This window comes from Sorex araneus, chromosome 1 (genome assembly GCF_027595985.1).
Source record: "Sorex araneus isolate mSorAra2 chromosome 1, mSorAra2.pri, whole genome shotgun sequence".
Taxonomy (NCBI): domain Eukaryota; kingdom Metazoa; phylum Chordata; class Mammalia; order Eulipotyphla; family Soricidae; genus Sorex; species Sorex araneus.
Genome location: NC_073302.1, coordinates 355,561,778 through 355,587,141, shown reverse-complemented (window position 1 = coordinate 355,587,141; position 25,364 = coordinate 355,561,778). Strand labels below are relative to the sequence as shown.

At 38.2% G+C, this 25,364-nt stretch overlaps 1 protein-coding gene across 1 annotated transcript in view; it reads right to left on the bottom strand.

The window, feature by feature from the left end:
* SUGCT (succinyl-CoA:glutarate-CoA transferase) overlaps positions 1 to 25,364 on the bottom strand; it is a 977,794-nt gene that overhangs the window by 569,207 nt on the left and 383,223 nt on the right. Inside the window, exon 12 of the mRNA XM_055144204.1 lies at positions 19,263 to 19,360. Within this exon, the coding sequence (XP_055000179.1) occupies positions 19,263 to 19,360 (98 nt within the window). The remainder of the gene's footprint in view (positions 1 to 19,262; positions 19,361 to 25,364) is intronic.

The following is a 25,364-nucleotide window of genomic DNA, read 5'->3' as shown; positions in this document are numbered from 1 at the left end:
TCATTTTTATAACTATGTTTTCAAAATTTTAATGGGTATTTTCGGCCTTCTTCAAAGCTGTTGACTTTATTTTCCTGCTAAATAGCATCTATAATTGTCTTAATTTAGTAGGAAACAAACTAACCCATATTTATTTTCTTTCCCTTTCTTCCCCCCTTTATTAATTAGCCTTAGAGTCTACACTTCTCTTCCTTTCTCTGTTCACCTCTTCTGTCTTATGCCAGTTTTTCATTTGAACTATTTCAAAATTATACAATAAGTGGATATTTTGTGTGACCTTTTAGTTGGGTTTCACTTATTTGCACAAAGGTTTCATCAAACAAGTAGTTTGCTAAAAAATTAAAATTTTCTCTGTGGCCAGGATATGATGTAATTTAGAATACCATTTCTCAACCATTTCATAAACTGTGTATTAGCAGTAACACATCCCAGCATTTTAAGTTTGTAAGTTACTGTTTTATTACATTTAATTAGATTTTGCCTGCCTTTTGAGTTTGCTTTCGCTTTTTTTGTTTTGTTTTGTTTCTGTGTCACACCTTTCGACGCTCAAGAATTATTTTTGGAGGTGCTCAGGAAACAATATGGGATGCCCAGGCTGAACCCTGTTCGATTGCATGCAAAGCAAATGCCCTATCACTCTGGCCCCTATTTACCTTCACTTGTAAAGATAGTCTTTTCCCAGAGACTTGAAAAGACTAAAGGTATGAGTTAGGTCGGTAGCTTCTTGTTTTCTGGTACTAACACTGAACATACTTAAGCTCCAAAGGAAAAAAGACCCCGAATAATTTGTTCCTTCTTATAGATCAGGGTTACTTATATGCCCCACGTGGGCCCCCAGGCTACTTCAAGGTAGTCACAGGTGAAAATGGTGAAAATGGGGGGTTGAAATGTAGAACCAGGGGCCTCAGGAAGGAAACAAGGTCAGAAGGGGTCCATGGTCAGAAAAACACTGAAACTATCTGAAACAGTCAGACTAAGATCCTGTCACACAGCAGCTACTTTAAAACATTTTCACAGAGCTGGAACATAGCCAGGTTGATCCCTGGTACCCAATACAGTCTCCTTCCCGCCCGCCAGCAGCGATTCCTGAGTGCAGAGCCAGGAGTAACCCCTGAGCACCTGTGGGTGTGGCAGGAAAAAATACATTATTTTTCCAGATTACAATTTGCTAAATGATGGGTGGTCAGCAGAGATGGTGCTTGACAGTGGTAAAGTGCTAAGCATGACACCCCATCAGTAACAGTATTATAAAACAATGCCTAAAATTGGAAAAAAAATGTGAGTGCTACAGAGGTAAGCTGGTGGGTGGAAGGCAAACCGGGGACATTGGTGGAGGGAAGTAGATACTGGTGAGGTGGTGTTGGCGCATCATAATGCCTGAAGCTCAGGCATGACTAACTTTGTCAATCATGGTTTCTCAATAAAAGACTAAGAAGTTTTGACCTGGGAGATGACTCTAAGGGCTGGAGCCTGTACTTTGCATGGGGAGTCCTCTGTTCAACCCCTGGCACCACATGGACACCTTACTATTAATAGGAGTCACCCCCAAACAAGAAGTTTAGAGACTCAAGATTGCGTATGTTTTCTCTACATTTTCTGTTTTGATTTTGGGTCATACCTGTCTGTGCTCAGGGCTTTCTCTTGGCTTTGTGATTAGGAATCACTCTTGGGGACTTATGGGACCCTATGGGGTGCTGGGGTTTAATTTGCATTGACTGCGTATAAGGCAAAGGCATTGCTTGCTGTGCTATCTCGCAAGCTCCCTCATTTGGATATTTGTAACATTTGCAGGTCTCACAGGATAAGCAATGAAAAGCCTTATCATATGCCAGGTCCAGACCACAGGAATTACGGGATGCCAGGAATTGAACCTCAGTCAGCCATGTGCAAGGCAGATGCCCTACCTGCTGTTAATAAGCATTCCAGCTGTGTGTTTTGGATTTTGGGTGGTGCTCAGCAATTGCTCCTGGTAGTACTAGGGAAGATCATGGAAGAGCCTGGCAAGCTCCCCGTGGCATTTTCCATATGCCAAATACAATAAAAATAACAGGCCTCATTCCCCTGACCATGAAAAGACCTCCAATCGTTGGGGAAAACAAGGAAGGAGAGGCTGCTAAAATCTTTGCACTCGGACGAATGGAGACATTACTGGAGCCTGCTCGAGTGAATCGATGAACCATGGGATGACAGTGACATTCTCAACCAGGGGTCATTGGGGCCCACGGGCTACTCAAGGGCAGCTGTAAGTAAGCCTGTGTACTAGGGGCGGAGCATGAGACTCAGGAAGCCAACCAGCAGGACTGCGGGGTCACGGGAAGGAAATGAGGGTGGGGGCATGGTTGAAAAAAAGGGTGAGAAACACTGGCTTAGAGGAAATTAGAGGAACTCTGATTTATTTAATACCATACTTATATGTGATTTGCTTATTTCAGAGATCCGGCAAATACGGATTTCTTCCCCCTTTGGAGTTCAACCACTATTAGGCTTCAAATAGCAACAGGAGTGAAAAGTGTCAGATAGCACCGGAAGTCCATCAAAGCACTCACATCTCAGAGTAAGCGGGCCCAGGCGCAGGGGGCTCATAGGAGTGGAAGGGCCCCTCTCACAGCTGGACCCAGCACCGAAGACAGGCCACGACTGCAAGTTTTTAATATGCATAGAAGTGTTTTCTCCCCCTAAAATCTCTTATCTAATACTCTCTCCCACGTATGATCAGATAGTTCTCGTCACTTCTGCCAATAGTTTTTTGATTTCTATGTGTACCTTCTCTGGCAGCGTTTCATGGGTCATACTCAAACCTACACGTTTAGTTCATTGTAGCCTCTCAGTGCGTTGAATCACATCATTATAGGTTGCCCAGCATCCAACAGAGAACTGACTTGAATACAGGCTCTGAAGTTTGGTGATGGATGTATTTCTTGGGCATTCGCTCCCTGGCATTTCTGCTATTATCAACTAATAGATGACACCTTGTAAAAAGTCTGTATTTTATGGGGTGAACGTTGGTTATATGGAGATATATTGGAATAACTATGTGTTTTTAATATAAAATAAGCCTGGGGGAAGAACGAAGGAAATGCAGCCTGGGAATGACTCCGTTTGGCTAACAGAATGCAAAGGGTACCACTAACACTTCAAACAAGATTTTTCTGACCAGAAGAAAAGACTAGCTCTTTTCTTCCTGCTAAGAGAATTCTTTGAGATTGAAAATCAAATGATTTCTTTAAGTGAGTTAGGACAGAATGCCTTCCTATATTTGTCTTCTTCCCCTTCCCATTTTTATCCAAGAGGGTTATAAAACATTTCATACTGCCTATTAGCAGAAAGAATTGGGTAGGGATAGAATATTTTTATGTGGATATGGAGAAGAGGATAAAGTAATGATAGGGAGGGTAGGAGGAGTACATGATAGTTTTTGCCAGGGCATAACATTAATTATCCTTAACACACACACACACAGACACACAGACACACACACACACACACACCCCTCCCCCTAAGAATCACAGGTAGAGTCTATTTTCTGACACTTTGACTTGCTGCTTACATTCCTGGATTCCTCTCTGCCTTGCCAAATTTCCTGCTTGACTTTGGCTTAGATTGAATTCTGCTCTGCAACCATCACGCCTCCATTTATAGTCTTTTCTTACATATTCAGCTTTAGATTTCTAGCACAGGCTTCACCGTGCCTTTGATCTGATAGTAGCTGATGTTTCTAGTAGAACTGACCCCTCCTCTCTCCCAGTGCTGACAGCTGACATTCCTGCTGAGACTTTATTTGCACCAGCTGTCCAGCAGCTTGGGGCAGTCTCTGGAGACCAGTTGCTCCTGACTAGCTTCACCTGGACAACCTACAGTAGTTCTGGCAAGTTACTCACTGCTTCAATGTCAAGTTGTACTGTTCTAGTTAAACCTGTTCTTCCCAATAGCACTAAGAGCACTTGTGATGCTCAAGTTTGGACCTTCTGCTTTTTCCATAATATTAATGGAATATTCCTGATTTCCCTTTCCTCTGTAGAATAATGCTGATTAGGGTTTAAGAAAAAATTTTAAATGGAGGTGAAAATGAAAATATAGTAATGATGATTAAAAAAGAAAATAAAAGTTCTCTATTTACCCCACTTGTCATCATTTGCTCATATATATGTGAATTTGTGTGCTTATATCTCAAGTTTAACTCTTTTAATTTATAAACCTACATTTTGATACTTAATGATTTTATTTCCTCAATTATGAATTGTTTTTCTTTTCTCCTTTGCTAACTTTAGAAGAAGGAAAATCCAGACACTGGAATGTCTGAGTTTATTTAAGTCTCAGTGCTTTGCTCAGTCTAATGAAGGGAAACAGTAAAGGAAAATGAGAATACTGGCTTGGATCCTTACAGCTCTGGGACTAGCCCTTTGGTGGCTACTGCTAGATACTGTATTAAAAAAACAAGAGCAATCGATTGTTCCAAGCTATTTTAAAACACAGTATAGAAATGCATTTTGAACTACTAGAAATCACGGGAAATATAGTTTTATGATTATCTAACATGCTGTTTTCTAAAACAGATTAAGAAAAAAGGAGGCTGCGAGTCTATTAAGTGAGGCGAATGGCACACCCTCCTAACGGAGACCCCGACACTGCTTTAGTGCCTGTGAAACATCTACCAACACAGATCGCCATGGAAATCTTCGCTTCGAAACAGAAACACTACAATGCCATTCTAGACATTAATAAAAATATAAATATATAAACATAGACATAACTATACAGCTATGCAGTAGAAAGAAGTAAAACTAGATAAAAAAACTTTAAATACTAACTACTGTAATATAGGAAGCTTACTGCTCTAGACAGGCTGCCAAATATTTCTTTAAAGGCTATATAGCACTGTCACACTGTCATCCTGTTGTTCATGGATTGGCTTGAGCGGGCACCAGTAACGTCTCCATTGTGAGACTTGTTGTTACTGGTTTTGACATATCGAATAAGCCATGGGTAACTTGCCAGGCATTGCCGTGCAGGCGGGATAGTTTTGGCAGCTTGTTGGGCTCTCTGAGCAGGACAGAAGATATGAACCCAGGTTGGTCTCATGCAAGGCAAACGCCCTACCTGCTGTGCTATTGCTCCAGCCCTCTCTAAAGACTATATAAAGTAAATACTTTAAGTTCTAAGGACTATCGTCTTTCTATCATAGCTACTTAATGCTACCATGTGAAAGAGAAAGTAACAATCAACAACATTTACAAGTCAGTGAAGTGATTGTTTCCAGTAAATTTTTATTGATGGATGCTAAAATTTGAGGTTTCAACAGTTTTGTTTTATGAGATCTTGTTTTCTTTTCTTCTTTTATTGAATCACCACGAGATACAGTTACAAAGCTTTCATGTTTGCATTTCAGTCATACAATAGAGATCTTTTCATTCAAAGTTTTAAAATGTGAAATCCATTTATTACTTAAAGGGCATATAAAAGCATGTGGTCCATGAACCACAGTTTGCATGCTACTGTATTTATTTATTACAGTATTTATTATTTTTCAGTCTTGTCAGGATTGGGTAGTTGATTCTTTTAAATATTGGGGCCTGCATACATGGTTAATTTCAGTTGGAGGATAATCTGGTTTAGGAAGTTCAGAATGACTTCGAATTCTCTGGTTGATATGTCCTGGCTGATGAAGTGACATCTCTTTCTCCTCTATTTTAACCTTTAGCTAGAGAGGTTTCCTTCTGTGGGCAATGTTAACTACACCACATCAACCACTGAGCTCCAGTAACTCTCCACCCTTCCAGAGGCCCTTTCCACCTATGATTATCCCTTCCTCTTGGTTACCGCAATTCTACCCTTGGAGTCTAAAGGTTGGTTTCCATCAGGCACTGACTATTCTCCCAAGTTATTTATTTATATACCACATATGTATATATTATATTATGAATATTATGTATATGATATACCACATATGTATTTGTATTATGTATTATATTAATATATCATACATATTATATAATTATATCATATTATTTATATATTATATTGTATATTATATTTATATTAATTATATTGCATCGTTTTGTGTATATTATGTATTTGTAATATGTATTATATTATATATATTATATACCACCTATGTATTATTTATATACCACATATTTATATACCACATATTGCATGCTGGAGTGACAGCACAGCAGGTAAGGCGATAGCACAGTGGATAGCATTAGCCTTGCACATGGCTGACCCTGGTTTGATTGCTCTGCGCCTTTTGGAGAGCCCGGCAAGCTACCGAGAGTATCTCGCCCTCACGGCAGAGCCTGGCAAGCTACCCGTGGCGTATTCAATATGCCAAAAACAGTAACAAGTCTCACAATGGAGGCGTTACTGGTACCCGCTCCAGCAAATCAATGAGCAACGGGATGACAGTGATACAGTGATACCACATATGAGTGGGATTATCTGGTGTTTCTTCTCTGACTTATTTTGCTTAGCATGAACCCTTCTATTTCCATTTAAGCTATAGCAAAAAGCAAAGATTTCATCTTCTCTTGCCACTGAGTAGTATTCCACCGTGTTTATATAACATAAACTCTTTATCTACTCATCTGTTACTGGGTGCTTGGGTTTTGACACATCCTAGCTGTTTCAAATGAGTGGTAATGAACAAAGGCATGCATGTATAAGTGCTTTTGTATTCTTGAAAAAGATACCAAGGAGTGAAGTTACAGGATCACCTAGTAGTTCTACTTGTAATTTCTTAAGAAATCTCGACAGAGGTTCATCCAGTTCACATTCTCCCCAACAGGAAATGAGCTCCCCCCAGCCTCCCATATCCCAGCCTCGCTTCTCCTTTGTGGATTTCCTGAAATAGGCCACACTTGCTAGCATGAGGTAGTATCTCCTTGCCACTCTGATTTGCATTTCCCTGATACTCATAATGGTGAGCTTTTATTTCGCACGCCTGCTGGCCATCTGTATGTCTTCCTAAAAAATCTCTGCTCAGCGTGTCTCACCAGTGTTTGATGGGGTGGTTTGTTTCACTGCTGTTGAGTTTTGTGAGTGTCTTATACTTCTTGGCTATCAGTCCTTTGTCAGATGAATGGTCTGACAATATTTTTCTGGATCACTAGGAAGTCTTTTTGTTTTACCATTTTTTTCTTTTGGAATAAAATAGTTTCTACTTTCATGTAATCTACTTGTTTAGTTTTACTTTTGTTTTCCTTGCCAACAAGTTCTACACCCTGAAGACATCTCTGAAACCAATATCCTGGGTTTATTTATGATTTTTCATTTGTGCTTTAAGGATTTGGGTCTAAATTTTGGATCTTTAACACATTCTGAATTAACTTTTGTGCATGGTATGATAGTGGTCTAATTCCTTTTTGTTAAATTCAATTTTTCCAAATCATTCATTGAATAGGACTTATTTTCTCCATTTTGTTCTCTTGGCTCCGTTTAACTTTCAAACACGTGGATAGTTAAGTTGTGCTCATGTTAAAGAATGTAACACAAACTTGAGACTAAATCTAGTTAGAATTTTAGCAAAAACAAGGTTTATGTGGTAAAAAGTGGACAATTAAAAGACCAGGAGCTACAAGTGGTTCTAAATGCAAGTTCGCACTTTAGGATACATAGGTTAACTTTATCCTCAAAAATTTTAAAGCTTTCTATTCATTCCTGATTGTCCTTTTTTTCATTTCTTCTTGTTTTATTTAGTCGCTGTGAAATTGCAAAGTTCCTCGTGCCCAGGATCAGGCAGACAATGTTTCAGTACGACTCCCTTCACCAGTGTCTACCTCCCTCTGCCCACACTCCCTGCCCCTTGCCCCATCCACATCTGCTTCTACAAGAAGAACTTTAGATCTAGAAACATTTATATGTATGTTTATGTTTTTGCGCTGTGATTTCCAGCACTGTCGCCAATAGAGTTTCATACATATAACTTACCCACCTCTAAGCGTCACGGCCTTCTCCGGGTTGATCACTTCCATCCCCCGGCCCTCATGTGGCATGTTCCTACTGAGTGCTGGTCCTCATGTTCTTTCTTTCCATTGTCTTTGTTTAAACTGGGGTTGGCAGCATGCAAGGCCAGTGCCTAGCTCCCTGTACTCACTTTCTGATCCCTTCTTCAGTTTTGAGTGTTCCAAACAATTTAACCATTTCTGCAAAGGGTCCAATATATTGCCATGTAACTATGAGAGATGCTTTGTAATTCTTTAGTATCTGCTGTGATTTCATGGGGGAGGGAGATAACCTTATTCAGCAGTGATCAGAGGTTGTCTTTGGCTCTGTGATCAGGAGTGACCCCATGGAATGAAGATATTTAAGGAGCCATTTGTCGTGCCCGGATATCTCTAGGGTTGGTTGCAAGCACAAGAGCCAGAATACCTGTTGTAATTTCTTTATTTGTTTCTGATTTTATTAAGTTTTCACTCTCCTACTTTTTGTGACTCTAGCTATTTTAGTCTTTTTGAAGAACCAGATCTCGGTTTTATTGATCTTTTGTATTTTTTACCTGAATTATAATTATTTCCTTCCATCTAGTGGCTTTTCGTTTTGAACTTTCTTCTTTTTCTATTTCCTTCTTCTTGTTTTCTGAAGTAGGTCTGTATTATTACAAATATTCTTCTAAATACTACATTTTGCTCTATCATTTAAAATACAATAAATTGTTGTATTTTCATTTTTCCTCAAGGTCCTTGATTTCACTTTTGATTCTTCCTGAAAATTTTTTTAACAACATGTTATTTATTTTCCACATAACCATGGTTTCCCCTCTTTTTTCATTTGGTTGATTTCCACTTCCATATTTCTATAATGTGAAAATGATTTCAGCTTTCCATGAAGCTATTGAGACTTATTCTGAGCCCAAATATATTTGTCTTTGAGAATATTCTGTGACCAGTTGAAAAGAACAGATGTTATGGTGTTTGGGAGTGAAATGTTCTATGAATACCAATAAGCAGTTCTTGTCTAATTTACCATTTAAGGCCTTTGCTTCCATGGTGACATTCTGTCCAGATGATAAATCATTTATTTATGATAATGTTTTGGTTGAATGAATGCCTTCACTAGAACTATTTTGATAGTCTTTAACATGGCTGGCCTTTTATTAAGAAAAAAAAACTAGTCATTTATGGGCCAGAACAATAAATGCTACAGCAAGTAGGATGATTGCCTTGTACACAGCCAACCCAGGCTCGATCCCTGGCACTACACAGGCATACATGTCTCCAGGAGAGACCCCCAAATGCAGAGCCAGGAGTAAGCACTGCTGGTTGTACCCCCCACCCCCCACACACACACACCCAGAAAAAGCCATGTGATAGCTTTCATCAGTTTCTTTCTGAGCTGTGTTGTTCCTGGTCCTATCATTTATTTTGTATTTTCCCCCTGAACTACACTCAGCTGTTTGGATGAAGATTCGGACAAGCACTTAATGACAGTCTGAGGGGTGCTTTTCCGGCTCAGGTGCGGCTATCTGGCCTCTGGGCAGCTGCCCTCTCCGTGAGTTTACGCTGTCACCGCTCCACTTGTTTACTTTCCAGGTTAGACAACGGATTCTTGGGAGCCTAGGGCTCATATTCATTTATGTAAATTTTCATTATGGTTTAGTTAATAGGGTTTCAAGAGTGTTTAAGGCTGTAGAATTGATGGAAAAGTTACTACCTATTACAATAACCAAACTGCCCAGGACCCTCTGTCCTCTGTCCCCACGTCACTTAACAGGCCAAACATCCTTTGCTTCCACCCAGGCCCCCCATGTGACTGACATCTATAGCTTAGTGCAGGTGTTAGCTTCCTTAGTCACCACCCACGTGTCCAGACTCTCCACGTATGCTCCCTTGATACTTCACGTGGACACCCCAGAACTAGCACTCTTGGGTCTAGAGTCTATATCCAAGGTTTATCATTGCTCGATACTGTCCATATCCTTGATTTATTTCTTTGTAATCCACAGATGAGTAATATGATTCTGTATTTATCCTTCTGCTCTGGCTTATTTTGCTCAGCATGATCCCCTCGAATTCCATCCAAACTGCCACAAAATGAATTATCTTATTTTTTCCCTACTGGGTGCATAGTTTTCCATTGTATATACATACCACAACTTCTTTATCCACTCATCTACTATTGGACATTTGGTTTGCTTCCATATCCTGCACTGAATGCGAGAAGTGGGATAACTGAGTCAAAAAGAAGCTCCAGTTTTACTTTTCTGCAGAAATCGCAATATTGTTTCTCACCGAGGTGGAACATTCACGCCACCAACATTAAATGAAGGATTCTCATACCAGGAAGAATGCTGTTGATTAAAAAAAAAATGGAAGCATTCTCCCTTATTGTCACTGTGCTTTATGCTTCCCAGATACTAAGTGATAATGGGCCTTTTTCCATATCATTGTGCATTCATATGTCTTCTTCATGGAAGTATTTATTCATTTCTTCCAATTTGGGGGTGTGGTCTGTTTGTTTTCTGTTGCTTCTGGAATTAGTGAATGCTTTATAGACTTTGGGTATTGTTTTTTCTCTGAAGTATTGTGTGTAAATATCTTCTTCCACTCAGTTAAGGGTATTTTCATATTATCCAGAGTTTCTTTTGCCTTACAGAAACTTTTTTACTTCATATAGTATCACTTTCTTATTTTTATTTTTGTTATCTTGCCAGTAGATCAGGTAATTAAAAACCACTTTATTCTGCCTGTTTTCATCAGTATATTTTGTAGTTTCTGGTCTAATCTCTATGTATTTGTTCCACTTGGAATTAATATTTGTGCATGATGTGAGATGTAACTCCAGTTTTATTTTCTTACAGTGATTATCCAGTTTCCCAGCAGTCTTTGTTGAAGAGGCTTTCCTTGATCCACTTCAGGCACCCAACACCTTTAACATAGATTAACTCTTCATAATTCTGATATGTATCGCTGGGGTGTCAATAATGATCCATGGGTCTGTCCACCTATCTTTTCCAGTACCATGCTGCTTTTGATATCTGAATGTGCAGAATGAGTTCACAGTCAGAGACCAACAATACTGGTGAAGACAAAGGGGACATGAAAAAAAAAATGAATGTATTTTTATTTTCTCCATCATTTCTCTTTTCATTCTGTTTTATTCTTCATCAGTTTCCTCCCCAACTGCTAATACATCATGTTTATCCTTGTCTCAGCTTCAATACACATCATAATTTTCCATTTCTCTCTTGAGGTCCTAACTAATGCAAACCTGCTTATCCAGTGTGAGCAACATAGGTTTAGATGTCAGTTGCTCCTTAGCACCGCAGAGAGGTGTGTCTTAGCATGTTCTGCATTAGTCTCTATTCTATTCTCTTCTGTGTTTCAGCTGGGGACTTTTAACATTTTCCAGCTTTTCCTAGTTTCCAATCTTGGCAGCTGGGTAAACAGACTTTCTGCAACACCCTGGATAAAATGACAAGCTCGGGGGAAAATCATCCACCTTTAATTCAAGGGGAAATATGGTTGATGTCCATGGCTGGGGAATAGAACGCCGGAGAGCACTTGAGGAGAATTTGGGTTCTGGCTGTGTAAAATTCAACTGATGACAAAAACATGCAGTTTTTTGAGACTGACTGCTCTCAGAGACTCACATCAAACTTCATTTAGCAAATATTATAGAAAAAAATAATTAAGTTTCTCACTTTTTTGGCAGGCACTTTCATATGTGAACATAAAAAAAATGACCAGATTCTAAAAATATTTAAATGAATATTTACCTTAAGCACACAAGCAACTGTGGAAAATTACTCAGATAGTTACTCAAATTTTGCAGGAAAAGTACTCTATTTGAAGTACAAAAGGAAACCTTTATGCACATAAAGAACAACAAACTTTATAAAAACCCATTGTTTTTCACTTCAAGATACTAAATTGGGTGAAAGGGAGGGCTTCTTTTTTAATCCATCATTCCTAGAGTTTATTTTTAAGTTTGTTTCTGTGATATCCTCACAAATCTTTACATTTTGACATATTTTAAATATTTTCTACATAAAAATACACGCTATGAGCACTAAAAGAATTTACGGTTTAATCTTTAATGGCAACAATGGGCAAAATCATAAACTTATGTGAAATAAAGCTATTACCAAGGTGGAAAAAATTATTATTATCAAAATTTAATTAAAAATAATACAAAAACTGTGTTTTTAAATGTTTGAAAGAGAGAAAAATAATTAATAAACACAGCCTGAAGCTGTAATGCTCTTGTTTAAAAACATTTTTAAAGGTTAAATAAAGCTAATTTCTTAGTTGTTTCAAAACAAGTATGTTTATGAAATAATTCTAAAAAGAACTTTGTAGAAGAGATTCTAGTGAAAGACCAGGAGAGCAGTGTGAAAATGCGCAGACAGAATGATTGGAAACCCTTGACTCCCTCAAGCCTTTTCCTGCACGTTCTGCTGACTATTACTTGCTGAAAAAATAGTTGACGTTTATCAGTAGGTAAAGCAGAAACGTCTCAAGAGCTTTCTTCTGGATGGGGGAATGGATGAATGAGATCAAGAAAGATAAACTTCCAGCTACAATATTAATAAATTCTAGAGACATAATATATAGTATAGTATAGTAACCGTAGATATACAGTACGGCATATTGAACAGTTGCTAAAAGATTATTGTTGAGATTCTCATCACATAACAAATTGTAATTCTGTACTGATGGGTTTTAACTAAATTTATTATGGAATCATCTCTCAGTGATGTATGACATACTGATATTTTGGTCAATGACAGATCACATATACAACAGCGACACATCCCTACTGCCTTGGGATGTCGGTCTAGTGTTGACTCGGCCTCCAGCATCTCATTCGTGCAGCACCTAAGGGACTGTCCTATTCCCTCCTGCTTGATTTAATGCTATGTTGTTCTGCTCATCCAGTCTCCTCAAAGTACACAACCTACTGCTAATTTTGTGGCTTCCTAACTAAATCACATACTGACACATTTCCCAGGATGTAGTCCACTCATTAAGCAACATATGACTGTATAAACATATATCAAGTAACTACATAGTACAAAGTAGAATAAAACAATTAAAACAACATTGTATGTCATGAGAATTTTTGTTCTAAAATCTATCCTAACCTACTTTACCTGGTAGGCCTGCCACCCTCCACAGCGCTTCTCTCTCTCTCTGTCTCTCTCTGTCTCCCTCTTTCTCTCTCTCACTCACTCTCTCCCTAGCCCTTCCACCTACTCCTCTCCATCCATATCCCTACTCTTCCTCTTAAATTCCTGGCAATATACTTCCTCTGCCTAAAATGCTTCTCTAGATTATCTCAAGCCTCTTGAATCTCCTTAAGAATTTTATTAAAAGGTCACTTTTTCTGAGATGCCCCCCCTCTGACCAACATAAATGACATAGATTCACATCATAATTTTGATATTCTTAATTTCCCTTTCATGCATTGTTTATGATCAACGCTATTTGTTTCATCTACTTCTCCATCCTCAGTGATCAATAAATTATTCAAGGACATAGGAACATTTCATCTGCTACTTTCAAGGGGGCAATATAATTTTCTAAATTGGGGTTGCATTATAGAACTACATGTGTTTTAAGGCTGTGATTTCACACCTCTTGGAAGTACATGTTGCAATACTATCACTATCACAAGTTCCGGTATTGCTCCTTTACAAGCCCATCCCTGTCCCTCTCTGATAATCACAGGCCTGTGCTCTAAGTCCACAAGTTTGTTTCCATTTGATTGGTTTATTCCTGTGCTTTGTTTCTCTACATTTCACATGAGTGAGATCAGCTGATATTTTTCTTTATCCTTATGATTTATTTCACGTTTGTCTTTAACCTTCTGACTTATAATTTTGTAACTGCTGTATATGAGATCTGCAATTGACCAAAATATCTACAAGATGATTACGATAAGTTTAGTTTACATCCATCACTTCACATAGCTACACATCACTTCCTTTCCATTGCTTCCATGTCAATATTTCATTTTCTCTTAGTAGCTGAGTAGATTCAATTGTGTATATTTGCAAATCTCTTTATCCATTCATCTATCATCAGGCACTGATGTTGTTTCCAAATCTTGACTATAGCAAAATGTGCTACAATGAACACAGACATGCTAATATGATTCTGAATTAGTGTTTTTTGTTCTTTGGATACAAATATAGAAAAATATCCTAGATAATATAATACTTTCACTTTTAATATTTTAAGAGTTAGCTATGCTGTTTTCTATAGTAACTGAAAGAATTATATTTTTAACAACAATGAGTGTTCTATTTTCTCTGCCAATACTGTTTGTAACTGGTCTATTTGATATGTGCCATTTTCACAGGAGTGAGGTGATACCTCACTGGCATTTTGACTCGCATTTCTCAGATAATAAAGGACAAGGAGCAGATTTTTCATGTGCACTGTTCACGATGCATACTCTTCCTTTCAAAGTAGGGCCACATTTTTTTTCTTTTGGTGGGGTTGTTTTTGTTTGGGGGCGACACCTGGCTCTGCACTCAGGGATCACTATGGGAGAGGCTCAGGGTTCCATGTTGTTTACCAAAGATCAAATTCAGGTGGGCAAGACAAGTGCCCTGCCCATTGTACTATCTCTCCCATTCTGATTTTTTGTCGCACTTTGTGAATTCTTATACATATTGGCTATCAGCTGTTTGTCTTATGTATGTTGTGAAAGTATTTTCCTCCATTCATTGGAGTGTCTTTTTGTTTCATGAATAGTTTAGTATACTGTATTACATTCACAGAAGACTTTTAGTTTAATATAATTCCATTTGCTTGGGGTTTGTTTTTGTTTTTCATGCTAATAGAGTCCAATCCCTGAATTCATCATGGCAGCTATATCACAGAGACAAAATGTTTCTTTAGGTTTTTCGACTTAAGGATGAAAAATACTTAAAGTATGGTTTGGAGTCTAACATTGCTCTATTTTGTTCATGGTGTGAGATTGTGGTCCCAGCTTCATTCTTTTGAACATAGCTATCCAGTTTTTCCAACACCAGTTACTAGAGAGAGTTTCCCCTTCATTTTATGCTCTTGACTTTTTTGTAGTATACACATATATATGTCACTGTCATCCCGTTGCTCATTGATTTGTTCAAGCGGGCACCAGTAACATCTCTCATTGAGAGATTTTTTGTTACTGTTTTTGGCATATAGCACAGCGGTTGGGCATTCGCCTTTCACTCGGCCGACCAAGTTTGATTCCTCCACCCCTCTCAGAGAGCCCAGCAAGCTACCGAGAGTATCAAGCCCGCTTGGCAGAGCCTGGCAAGCTACCCGTGCGTATTGGATATGCCATATACATATATATATACATACACCAGATTTTGCTCTTCACTTTTAATTCTGTTCCACTGATCTGATTTTAATACCACGTAGTTTTTGTTAGTATAATTTATAATCTATTTTGAGCCAAGGGACATTATTTTTTCTATTCTTAATTTGCTGGCATATAAACAATAGGTAGTGTTATATACCACATCAAAAACACAAAAAAAATCAAATGATCATATCAACAGAAACATAATGATTTCTAAAATATTTAACATCCATTTATGACAAAACATTTTTTAAATAGGAGTTAAAAGAACAGAGAAAAGACCAAACATTAAAAATCAACAATCTGTAGAGAAAAATGTAAAGATTTTATTCTGAGAGCAGAAAGAAAACAAGTATTTCCACTCCTACAACTGTTATTCAACTTATAATGGAAATATTTACCAGAGCAACTAGATAAGAAAAGACTTTCAATGTATACAAACTGTAAGAAAAACAACTGTAAATATTCTAGTATAATATATTATCTATATAAAACCTAAATATACCACTATAAAACTTCCAGAATTAATAAAACAATAAATATTTAGGCTAAAAATATATATACAACAATACTTTACATTTCTATGTTCAAGCGATGAAGAAAATAAACCATAGAAACAGTCCCATTTACAATCATATCTAAAATAATTAAAAACCTGGTATTAAACTCAACAAAGGAAGACAAAGATGTGTAAATGAAAACTATGTCACTACCAAACTAAACAGTAACCAAATTAAATAAATAAAATAATAAGTAGAAGACACAAAGTTACAAAATGATACTCTGCTCATTGGTTGAAAAGATTAACATTGTAAAACTGATTTCTAAAAAACTAAATAAAATGCAAAATGTAAACATAATTTTTTTGAATCTCATTATTATATCTTTGAGGATGAGATTAACTTCTGTAATTTTCACCTATAAAGTGAGAAGAAGGAGAAAGAGCAAAAGGAGGAGGAGAAGGGGGGATGAAGAAGGAGAAGGAGGGCAACAGAAATGAAGAGGGAAGAGAGGGGAAGGAGGGAAGAAGAGGTGATAGTTAGGAGAAGGAAAAGGAGAAGACTAAGATGGGGAAGAGAGGAATAGACTCTGACAAGTATTTTCTACTTAACAAATACTGGTTTCTCATCTTTCTTTTCTCCTGTCTTAATTTTGTGTTTGGAATTCAGGATAACTCTTGTAGAAAAAAAATCTTAATGTGATTCACAAGTTCTGAGGTGGCTTATGAAATGAAAGGAGCAGTAGAGTCACCAGCTCTTTAATAATGTCAGTAACAGAGAGTGTTAAACATGTTTGTAGTCCCTGAGAGGGTAGGTACTCAGCGCACAGACACAAGGTCCTCCTAAGCCACTGTCAGACTGACCTTGAAACATGACCACCTCAGAGTAATGGAAAGCTTTGCAGAGAGAAAAGAAATTAAAGCAAGTATAAATCTGATAAGCAGATACTTTGAATTGGTAAAAGGGAGAGAGAAAATATTATGTCACATTATATAAGATCATGATTTCATAATTTAAAAGAGATTTAATTCTATAATTCACTTTTTAAAAAAATAGAAAAGCAATTAATAGAATGAAAATTCTGTGTTTAAAAGTTCACAAACAATTCTAAAAGTATGTAAATCCAGTAACATCTATTCAGAAAAACAAATGGTAAGCTAGAAAGTGAACTATGGAGAGAAACTTTAGCAAAGAGAGTGAAAAATTGAATATTACCAGACAGCACCAAAAATTGCCAGCACGTGAGTGAGCACAAGAGCAGAAAATTTGGCTTCCGAGCAACCAAAAGTTCCCTGCAGTGTGTCTTAATTGCAGAGGGTTTTTTTTTTTTCCGGAATCACACCCAGAGATGCACAGAGGTTACTCCTGGCTCATGCACTAAGAAATTACTCCCGGCGGTACTTGGGGCACCCTATGGGATGCTGGGAATTGAACCCGGGTTGGCCACGTGCAAGGCAAACACTCTGCCCGCTCCAGCCCCAACTGCAGAAATTTTGACAATGTAATTTTCACCATAAAATTCTCCTTATCATGGGGCTGGAGCGAAAGCACAGCGGGTAGGGCGTTTGCCTTGCACACGGCCAACCCGGGTTCAAATCCCAGCATCCCATATGGTCCCCTGAGCACGGCCAGGGGTAATTCCTGAGTGCAGAGCCAGGAGTAACCCCTGTGCAGAGCCAGGTGTCACCCAAAAAGAAAAAAAATTCTCCTTATCAACTATCTTGAATCTCTTCTTTATAGTTCAATATTTTATTTATTTTTAATGTTGAATAAAGAGAGAAGAATCTGATAGGTCCCAAAATAACTGAAACTCCCACTTCTAGAAAGAAGTAGAAAGAAGGTGAACAATTACATAATACTCCCCATCCCTCCCCCCCCAAAAAAAAATAGACATGACTGTTACAACTAAAAGTCCTTACACGGAAAATTAATTCAGTAGCATAAATTCATCAAGAAATTACAAAAAAAAAGAAATTACAAAATCTAGGACAATACAAAATAATAGCTTTGCGGTTTGTAAAGTTTGAAACTAAAAAGCATGATAACCATTTGTATCTGCCTGAATTTTGTTGCTTTCTTGGGATTCACTCTTCTCACAGTGTGGATATGATTTATTTAGACTATCAAAGAGCTTTTGATAGTGTTCTCACAAGTGCCTATTATTGAAACTTGGTAACCATGATGTGAAAGGAAAAAGTCATATCAATAAATGAGTAAAAAACTGCTTGAGAGGCAAAGGGAATATAAATGGCCAATTCTCATGTAGAGAAAGGTTAATGACTGAGGACTTTCGGGCTTTGTGGTAAAATCAGAGTTATATTTAACCAATGACCAGGAAAGAGGCCTCAATTCTTATTCCCAGAGATGCACATCAGTCCTACACACAGACTCCATTGAGCAGACAGCACTTGGCACATGACAGAGATACAGGCAGCATGGCACACGTGTATTTAAAAGCCATGAGACAGGGAACAGGTAAATGAATATTGACTAATGTAAGGGTCCCAAATACAAATTGAATAGAAAAAAATTTACATTACGTAGTTTTGTTTCCTAATAATTTTAATATATTCTACATAGAAAGATAAGGTACCTTTCAAAAGAAAGATACAATATTTGAAGAAAATTATTTAAATTTACTGTCATGATGAAAGATGATTTTCTATAAAACAAAAATCTCAATTGGGCACTTAAGCTATAAAAACATCAAAGTAAATTTCTAATATATTGAGAAGTTCATGTTTAAACACTTTTGAAAGAGATAGAAAAGAATAAGAATGACTTTTCTGAGAAAACTCAAGAACTGGCAAAAAGGATAAAATCAATCCAAATGGAAATATTTGAAATTAAATCCTCTAAATTGCAAAACTGATCAATATTAATTCTGTATGACACATAACACTTTACGACACTTCCTTATGAAAAACTACACAGCTACACAGTAGTTCAGAAAGTCGATAAATTAATGTTACCTTCACTTTGTCTTAGTGTCCATGTTTGAAATTTGTAAGTGACAGAACTTATCTCACAGGATAATCATAAGGGTTAAATAATGCTGTATATCTAAAGCATTCAATACAATAAAGTGAAGAATGTTGACTTATTATTTGTAGTTGCAGGATTTATAACATATTCACCACAAATATGCCACCAAAGTCACACTAGTTTCACATGTGTAATTCTCATCACTCCATCTGCCAGTCAACCCTCATGCCACCAGGAAGCTACCTAGATCACTTCACTGTGACTTTCTTATGTTATTCAGATTCAGTATTTAGTAAGACATATAAAATGCTTACTTCAAAGCAAAAAAGTATTATTTTAAGACATATTTTCACAAACAAATTTTGTGAAAAGGAAAAATAAAAATTGATCAAAAATATGAAAGAATATCACCAAACAAAAGATAAAGGTTAATGACTTATTAATTATAAAATGCTTAAGCAAGAAATCTAAGCTTACCGTACAGACAATATTTTAATTAGCTGTTTTCTATTCTGTACCCGAAGATAGTTAGTTTTGTACTTGGAGTCTTCTATCAGTTCAGGCAAATTCAAGATCTAAAAGAGAAAAATAATTTAAAAATATAACGATAGCATTTATATGAATGGATTTCTGGGCACTACTGTTGAGGGCCTACACTTCTCTCCCTATGACCACTCCTTACTAGTAATTTATAGATCTCAAAAAAAAGCTAGATGGAGATGATCATATAACTTGGATGGATCAAGCTGGTGACTCTCATTTATAAAAAGTCCTTAGTACACTTAAGCAGATGCCTATGCATGGAAGTACAGACAATGCTACAAGAATCATATGTCTTGGATCCATATATGATAATAAACAACATATTCCCACAATAAAGTCTTGCCAAGAAATAACAGAGACAAAATCATATAAAACTGCTAATATTGGAAGTACATGTCTGCACTTATATGGAGCCCATAATCAATACATCTTTTTCATATATATTCACTATATATATGTAGATATATATTTCTTTCACATGTAAATTATCTGTCCCAATTGTCCTATCCAGTATGTTGTACAGGGATCTAAGGTAAAACATGACCATTTTCCTCAAACTCTCATTATCAGAACAGCATTAAATTCAAAGATCTCTTTCCTAGGGCGGTGTCTCTATTTTTCTTTAAGGTGACTCTCAGTAATAGCACTCTGAGTAATAGCACAATTCTACTACAAAGCAGTAATAATTAAAACAGCATGGTACCGGAACAAAGGCAGAGCAGTAGATCAATGGAACAGAGTAGAATATCCTTACATACACCCTCAAATATATGACCATCTAATCTTTGATAAGGGAGCAAGAAATGTGAAGTGAAGCAAGGAAAGTCTCTTTAACAAATGGTGATGGCAAAACTGGACAGCTATATGCAAAAAAAAAAAAAAAATGGGCTCGAGACCTTGACCTAACACCATGCACCACGCACAAAAGTCAGATCAAAATGAATTAAAGACCTCTTGAAGGACCTGTACAGAGAAAATTATAAAACGTTACTTCACGAAATAAAAGAGGACATGAGGAAATGAAAGCACATCCCCTGTTCATGGATTGGGAGAATTAACATTGTCAAAATGGCAATACTTCCCAAAGCATTATACAGATTCAATATGATCCCTATAAGGATACCCCTGACATTCTTCAAGGAAGTGTACCAAACACTCTTAAAATTCATATGGAACAACAAACCCCCATGAATAGCTAAAACAAATTTGGGGAAAAATAAGATGGGAGGCATTACCTTCCCCAACCTCAAGCTCTAGTGGTAATAATTAAAAATGCATGGTACTGGAACAAAGGCAGAGCAGTAGGCCAATGAAACATGGTAGAATATCCTTATACAAAACCTCAAATATATGATCATCTAATCTTTGATAAGGGAGCAAGAAATGTAAAGTGAAGCAAGGAAAGCCTCTTTAACAAATGGTGCAGGCAACACTGAACAGCTACATGCAAAAAAATGGGCTCAGACTTATACCTAACACCATGCACAAACATCAGATCAAAATGGATTAAATACCTCAATATTATACCAGATTGGTCTAATTGGTACATTAAAGAAAAGGTCGGCAAAACCCTCCATGACATTGAAGCTACAGGTATCTTCAAAGAGGACTCGCCACTGACCAGGCAAGTGGAAACAGAGATAAACAAATGGACTATCTTCAGCTAAGAAGCTTCTTACCTCAAAAGATACAGCTACCAGAATATAAAGACAGTCTACAGAATGGGAAATGATATTCACCCAAAACCCACCTGATAAGAGGTTGATATCAAGGATATACCAGGCACTGGTTGAACTCCACAAGAAGAAAATATCCAACCCCATCAGAAAATGGGGTGATGAAATGAACAGAAACTTTCTCAAGGAAGAAATCCGAATGGCTAAAAGACGTGAAAAAAGGCTCTACATCATTAATCATCAGGGAGATGCAGATCAAAACAACAATGAGATACCACCTCACAACACAGAGACTGGCCCACATCCAAAAGAACAAAAGCAACCAGTGTTGACATGGATGTGGGGAGAAAGGGACTCTCCTTCACTGCTGATGGGGATGCTGACTGGTTCATTCCTTTTGGAAAACAGCATGGACGCTTCTCAAAAAATTAGAAATTGAGCTCCCATTTGACCCAGCAATACCACCTCTGGGAATATATCCCGGAGAGGCAAAAAAGTATAGTAAAAGTGACATCTTCACCTATATGTTCATCGCAGCACTGTTCACAATAGCCAGAATCTGGAAAAAAAACCCAAGTTCTCAAGAACAGATGACTGGCTAAAGCAACTTTGGTTCATCTACACAATGAAATACTATGCAGCTGTTAGAAAAGATGAAGTCATGAAATTTGCATATAGGTGGATCAACATGGAAAGTATTATTTTAAGTGAAATGAGTCAGAAAGAGAGGGACAGACATAGAAAGATTGCACTCATTTGTGGAATATAAAGTAACAGACAGGGAGACTAACACCCAAGAATAGTAGAAATAAGTACCAAGAGGAGTACGCCACAGCTTGGAAGCTGACCTCACATGCTAGGTGAAGAAGCAGCTCTGATAGAGATCACCAAGCAAAGGGTGCTAGGTGGGCCAACTAGGGATAGGAGATATGGGCTGAAAACAGACTATAGACTGAACATGATGCCTACTTAATACCTTTGTAGCAAACCACAACGCCCAAAAAGAGAGAGAGAGCAAATGGGAATGCCCTGCCACAGAGGTGGGATGGGGATGGGGAGGGGGTGGGTGTGGGTAGGAGGGATACTAGCATCATTGATGGTAGATAATGGGCACTGGTGGAGAGATGGGTACCCGATCATTGTATGACTGAAACGCAAGCACAAAAGTTTGTAAGTACATAACAGTACATACATAACAGGGAGCAACATGATACTCACCATAGCCATGTCAACCAAACCCCGTGCCAGACTGTTTCACTTGGGGTGCCCCAGAGGGAGTTGGGTGAGTGTCCTCCCCGCCCCAAGGGACCCAGGCGCGGCAGCCAAAAGCCTCCACAACTCAACGGCCATCATGCTCAAGGCCATTTCCCACAAGCTCGGCCAGAGCCTCATGCAGGAGTGAACTGTGCGACTGCATTTGCGGCCCTGTGACACATCCTAAGACACTCCCTACATATTCTCCAAGACTACCACACCACATTTGATGGGGTTCAAATAGAAGGCATTCGATCATAGAGGGATATATATATATATGCACACACATATATACATACATATTTAAGGTATATGTGTGTATATATATATATGTATATACGAAAGTTCACAAAGCTCAACCTTTAACAACATGCTAGTGATATCTTATAGATGGTCTTAATGCCTCCTGCCAAAATAGAACAATCTTCATGCTCTTTCCTCTATGGATACTTCTTTGTAGCATTTTCACCAGTTTTTCATAACAATACAAAACATATTATTTCGGTTATGTTTTGGAACAGGGATTGGGGTTTGGGATAGAAACATCCCAAATATAGTTGTGTGAAGGTGTCAATTGAGCCATTGTTCCTCTTTAGGTAATATATCATTTTTCTCTATTTAGTCTCTCAAAGCTTTTTCTTCATTTTTAGTTTTCAATAGTCACATTTTTATGTGCTTGGCTACATATTCATTTGCATTTGTCATATTTGGGATTTGTTGAAGCAATTAAATCTGAAAATTTTTAACCAAATTTCAGACATTAATACTTCAAATATTATTTCAACCTGTTTTATTTTTCTCTCCTGGGACAACAATGACATAAATAGTAGGTTTGATGTCGTTAGTCCATGAGTTCTTAAAGATCTTTGTTTATATACTGGAAAGACAGTATCTCTTTTGCCCTCTCTGTTGTTCATATGAAGCACTCTGTATCTATAAATATTGAAAGTTCTTCATCACTGCCATCACCCCCACCTTCACTGGATTCTTTCAGTGAAGTATTTAGTTTTTATTTAATGACTGTATTCCTCACTTCCAAAACTTCTATTTGGTGCCTCCCTCCACCCCTCTCCAATCTTCCATTGGTTTAGTGGTCATTTCTACTCTTGGATTTATTTCAGTGATGTCTCTAATGCTTGTCAGAGCATGTTTTAATAATTTATTTTAATTTTTAAAATCAAATCCAACATATTTGATAATTCCATTAACTGAATTTTCTTTTCTGGTGCAAATTCTTGTTATTCACATGTTGACTTAATTTGGATTGGATTTTGGACATCTTGAATATTATATTCTATGCTCCTGAGTCTTGTGCGAAGTGTAAAGAGCCAGAAGTAAGCCATAGGCACAGGTAGGTGTGACCCCTCCACCCCCAAAGGAGATAAATAGTAAAAATAGTAAAAATAGACAGGAAGTTCTCACCGAACAGCAGGGGAGCATGGCCAGAAAATAAGGAATTCAAGGGGCAGGGAGGAGCTGTGTGATAGTCTTAAGACCAGCGACTGTCTAGAGAGCAGCGGGCCCCAGAAAGGAGCCTTGTGACAGGATTCATACCGAAAGAAGCCCCACATTGGTCAGGGGACAGGACCAGAGGCCACACGTGGGTCTTCTGAGAAAGAGACACGGGCCCTGGGGAGAACTATCTGCGAAAGTGGACATTAGACTATGGACCAAACATGATGGCCACTTACTATCTGTATTGCAAACCATAGCACCCAACAGGAGAGAGTAAAAGGGAATGTGCCTGTCACAGGAAGGGTGGGGCATGGCGAGAAGGATACTGGGAACATTGGTGGCAGAGAATGGGCACTGGTAGAGGGACGGGTACTCAATTATTGTATGACTGAAATGTAAGCACAAAAGTTTGTAAGTCTGTAACTATTTCAAGGTGATTCATTAAATTTTTTTAACTAAAAAAAAAATAAACTACTTATGTGGAAAAAAACAAATAAAAATAAATAAACTGGAAAGGCACTACAACTTCACTAGGTTCCAGAGTTTTGTGTGCGAATCTATCCTTTGTCACTCAGGGTTGTGTAACTCCCAACATGTCCCAGCCTTTCCCGGGGGCAGACAGCAGAGAGCAGGTGGCTGGGGCCAGCCAGATGGGGCTTTTGTCTTGGGACTCTGGCACATTAGTCTCCTCCTTCTAGGCCAGCCAGAGGCGCTGATGGAGCTTCCTGGGCTGCTTCTCACCCCGTGTGCAGCCCTCCCCAAGCCCCTCAGCCACTACTCAGCAGCTGCTGGAGTAGCCTCCAGGAGTCCTGGCTCTGAGGCTGCTCTGGTTCAGCTTGTTGCCGCCTTCTCAGTTGTGTTTTAATTTGTTCCACATGTGTGCCACTTAGCTGTCCTACTGAAGCTTGGGCAGGAATTGCTGACTCTCAGCATCCTTGCAGATTGGTTAGGAGTCTGCTGGTGACTTCCCTACGGGACAGCACCCAGGACTGCAAGGGCTGCTTTCGAAACCACTCCCTGTCTCCAAGACCCTGGCTCCCAGGTACTTAGCACGTTCTACTTTCAGCGAGGAGGCCAAGCGGCTGCAGGAAATAGAAACGATTTGCCCCTTTCCTGGCTCAGGGAGAAAGGAAGGTTCCTCCTTCCCCGTCTGAATCCCACTCGAGTTCGAAGCCACCACAGGTCTGCTGAGACACGACAGCGGGACAACCTTGAGAGCTGAAAACCAGCATCTCCATCTTCGCCACTGTGCTTCTCAAGACAAGGATGGAGGAGTCTCCTGAGGCCAGCTCTACCTCCTGCGGGCTCCAGGATGCTCACCACAAGAAGAACCCCAGAGGAGAATGGCAAACTTATTGCCCATTTGGAGATTCTTCAAATCCTGGTGTTCTGCCCCAAATGCTGCTCTTTAAAGCTTCCACCAAATACTACATGTATTTGGTCCACATTTTATCATCATGTTCAGTGAAAGAGATAAGAAACATCTTATTCCACCTGAACCAGAACCAGATTATCTACATAAAAGTTTTAGAGAGTCCATTTATTGCATTATACTATAATTTGAACTCTAAAACTTATAATAGTCTGTTACATATGTGTATAGATCTTTATCATGAGGACACAGATATTTAAGAAAGGTTAAGTACCTTAC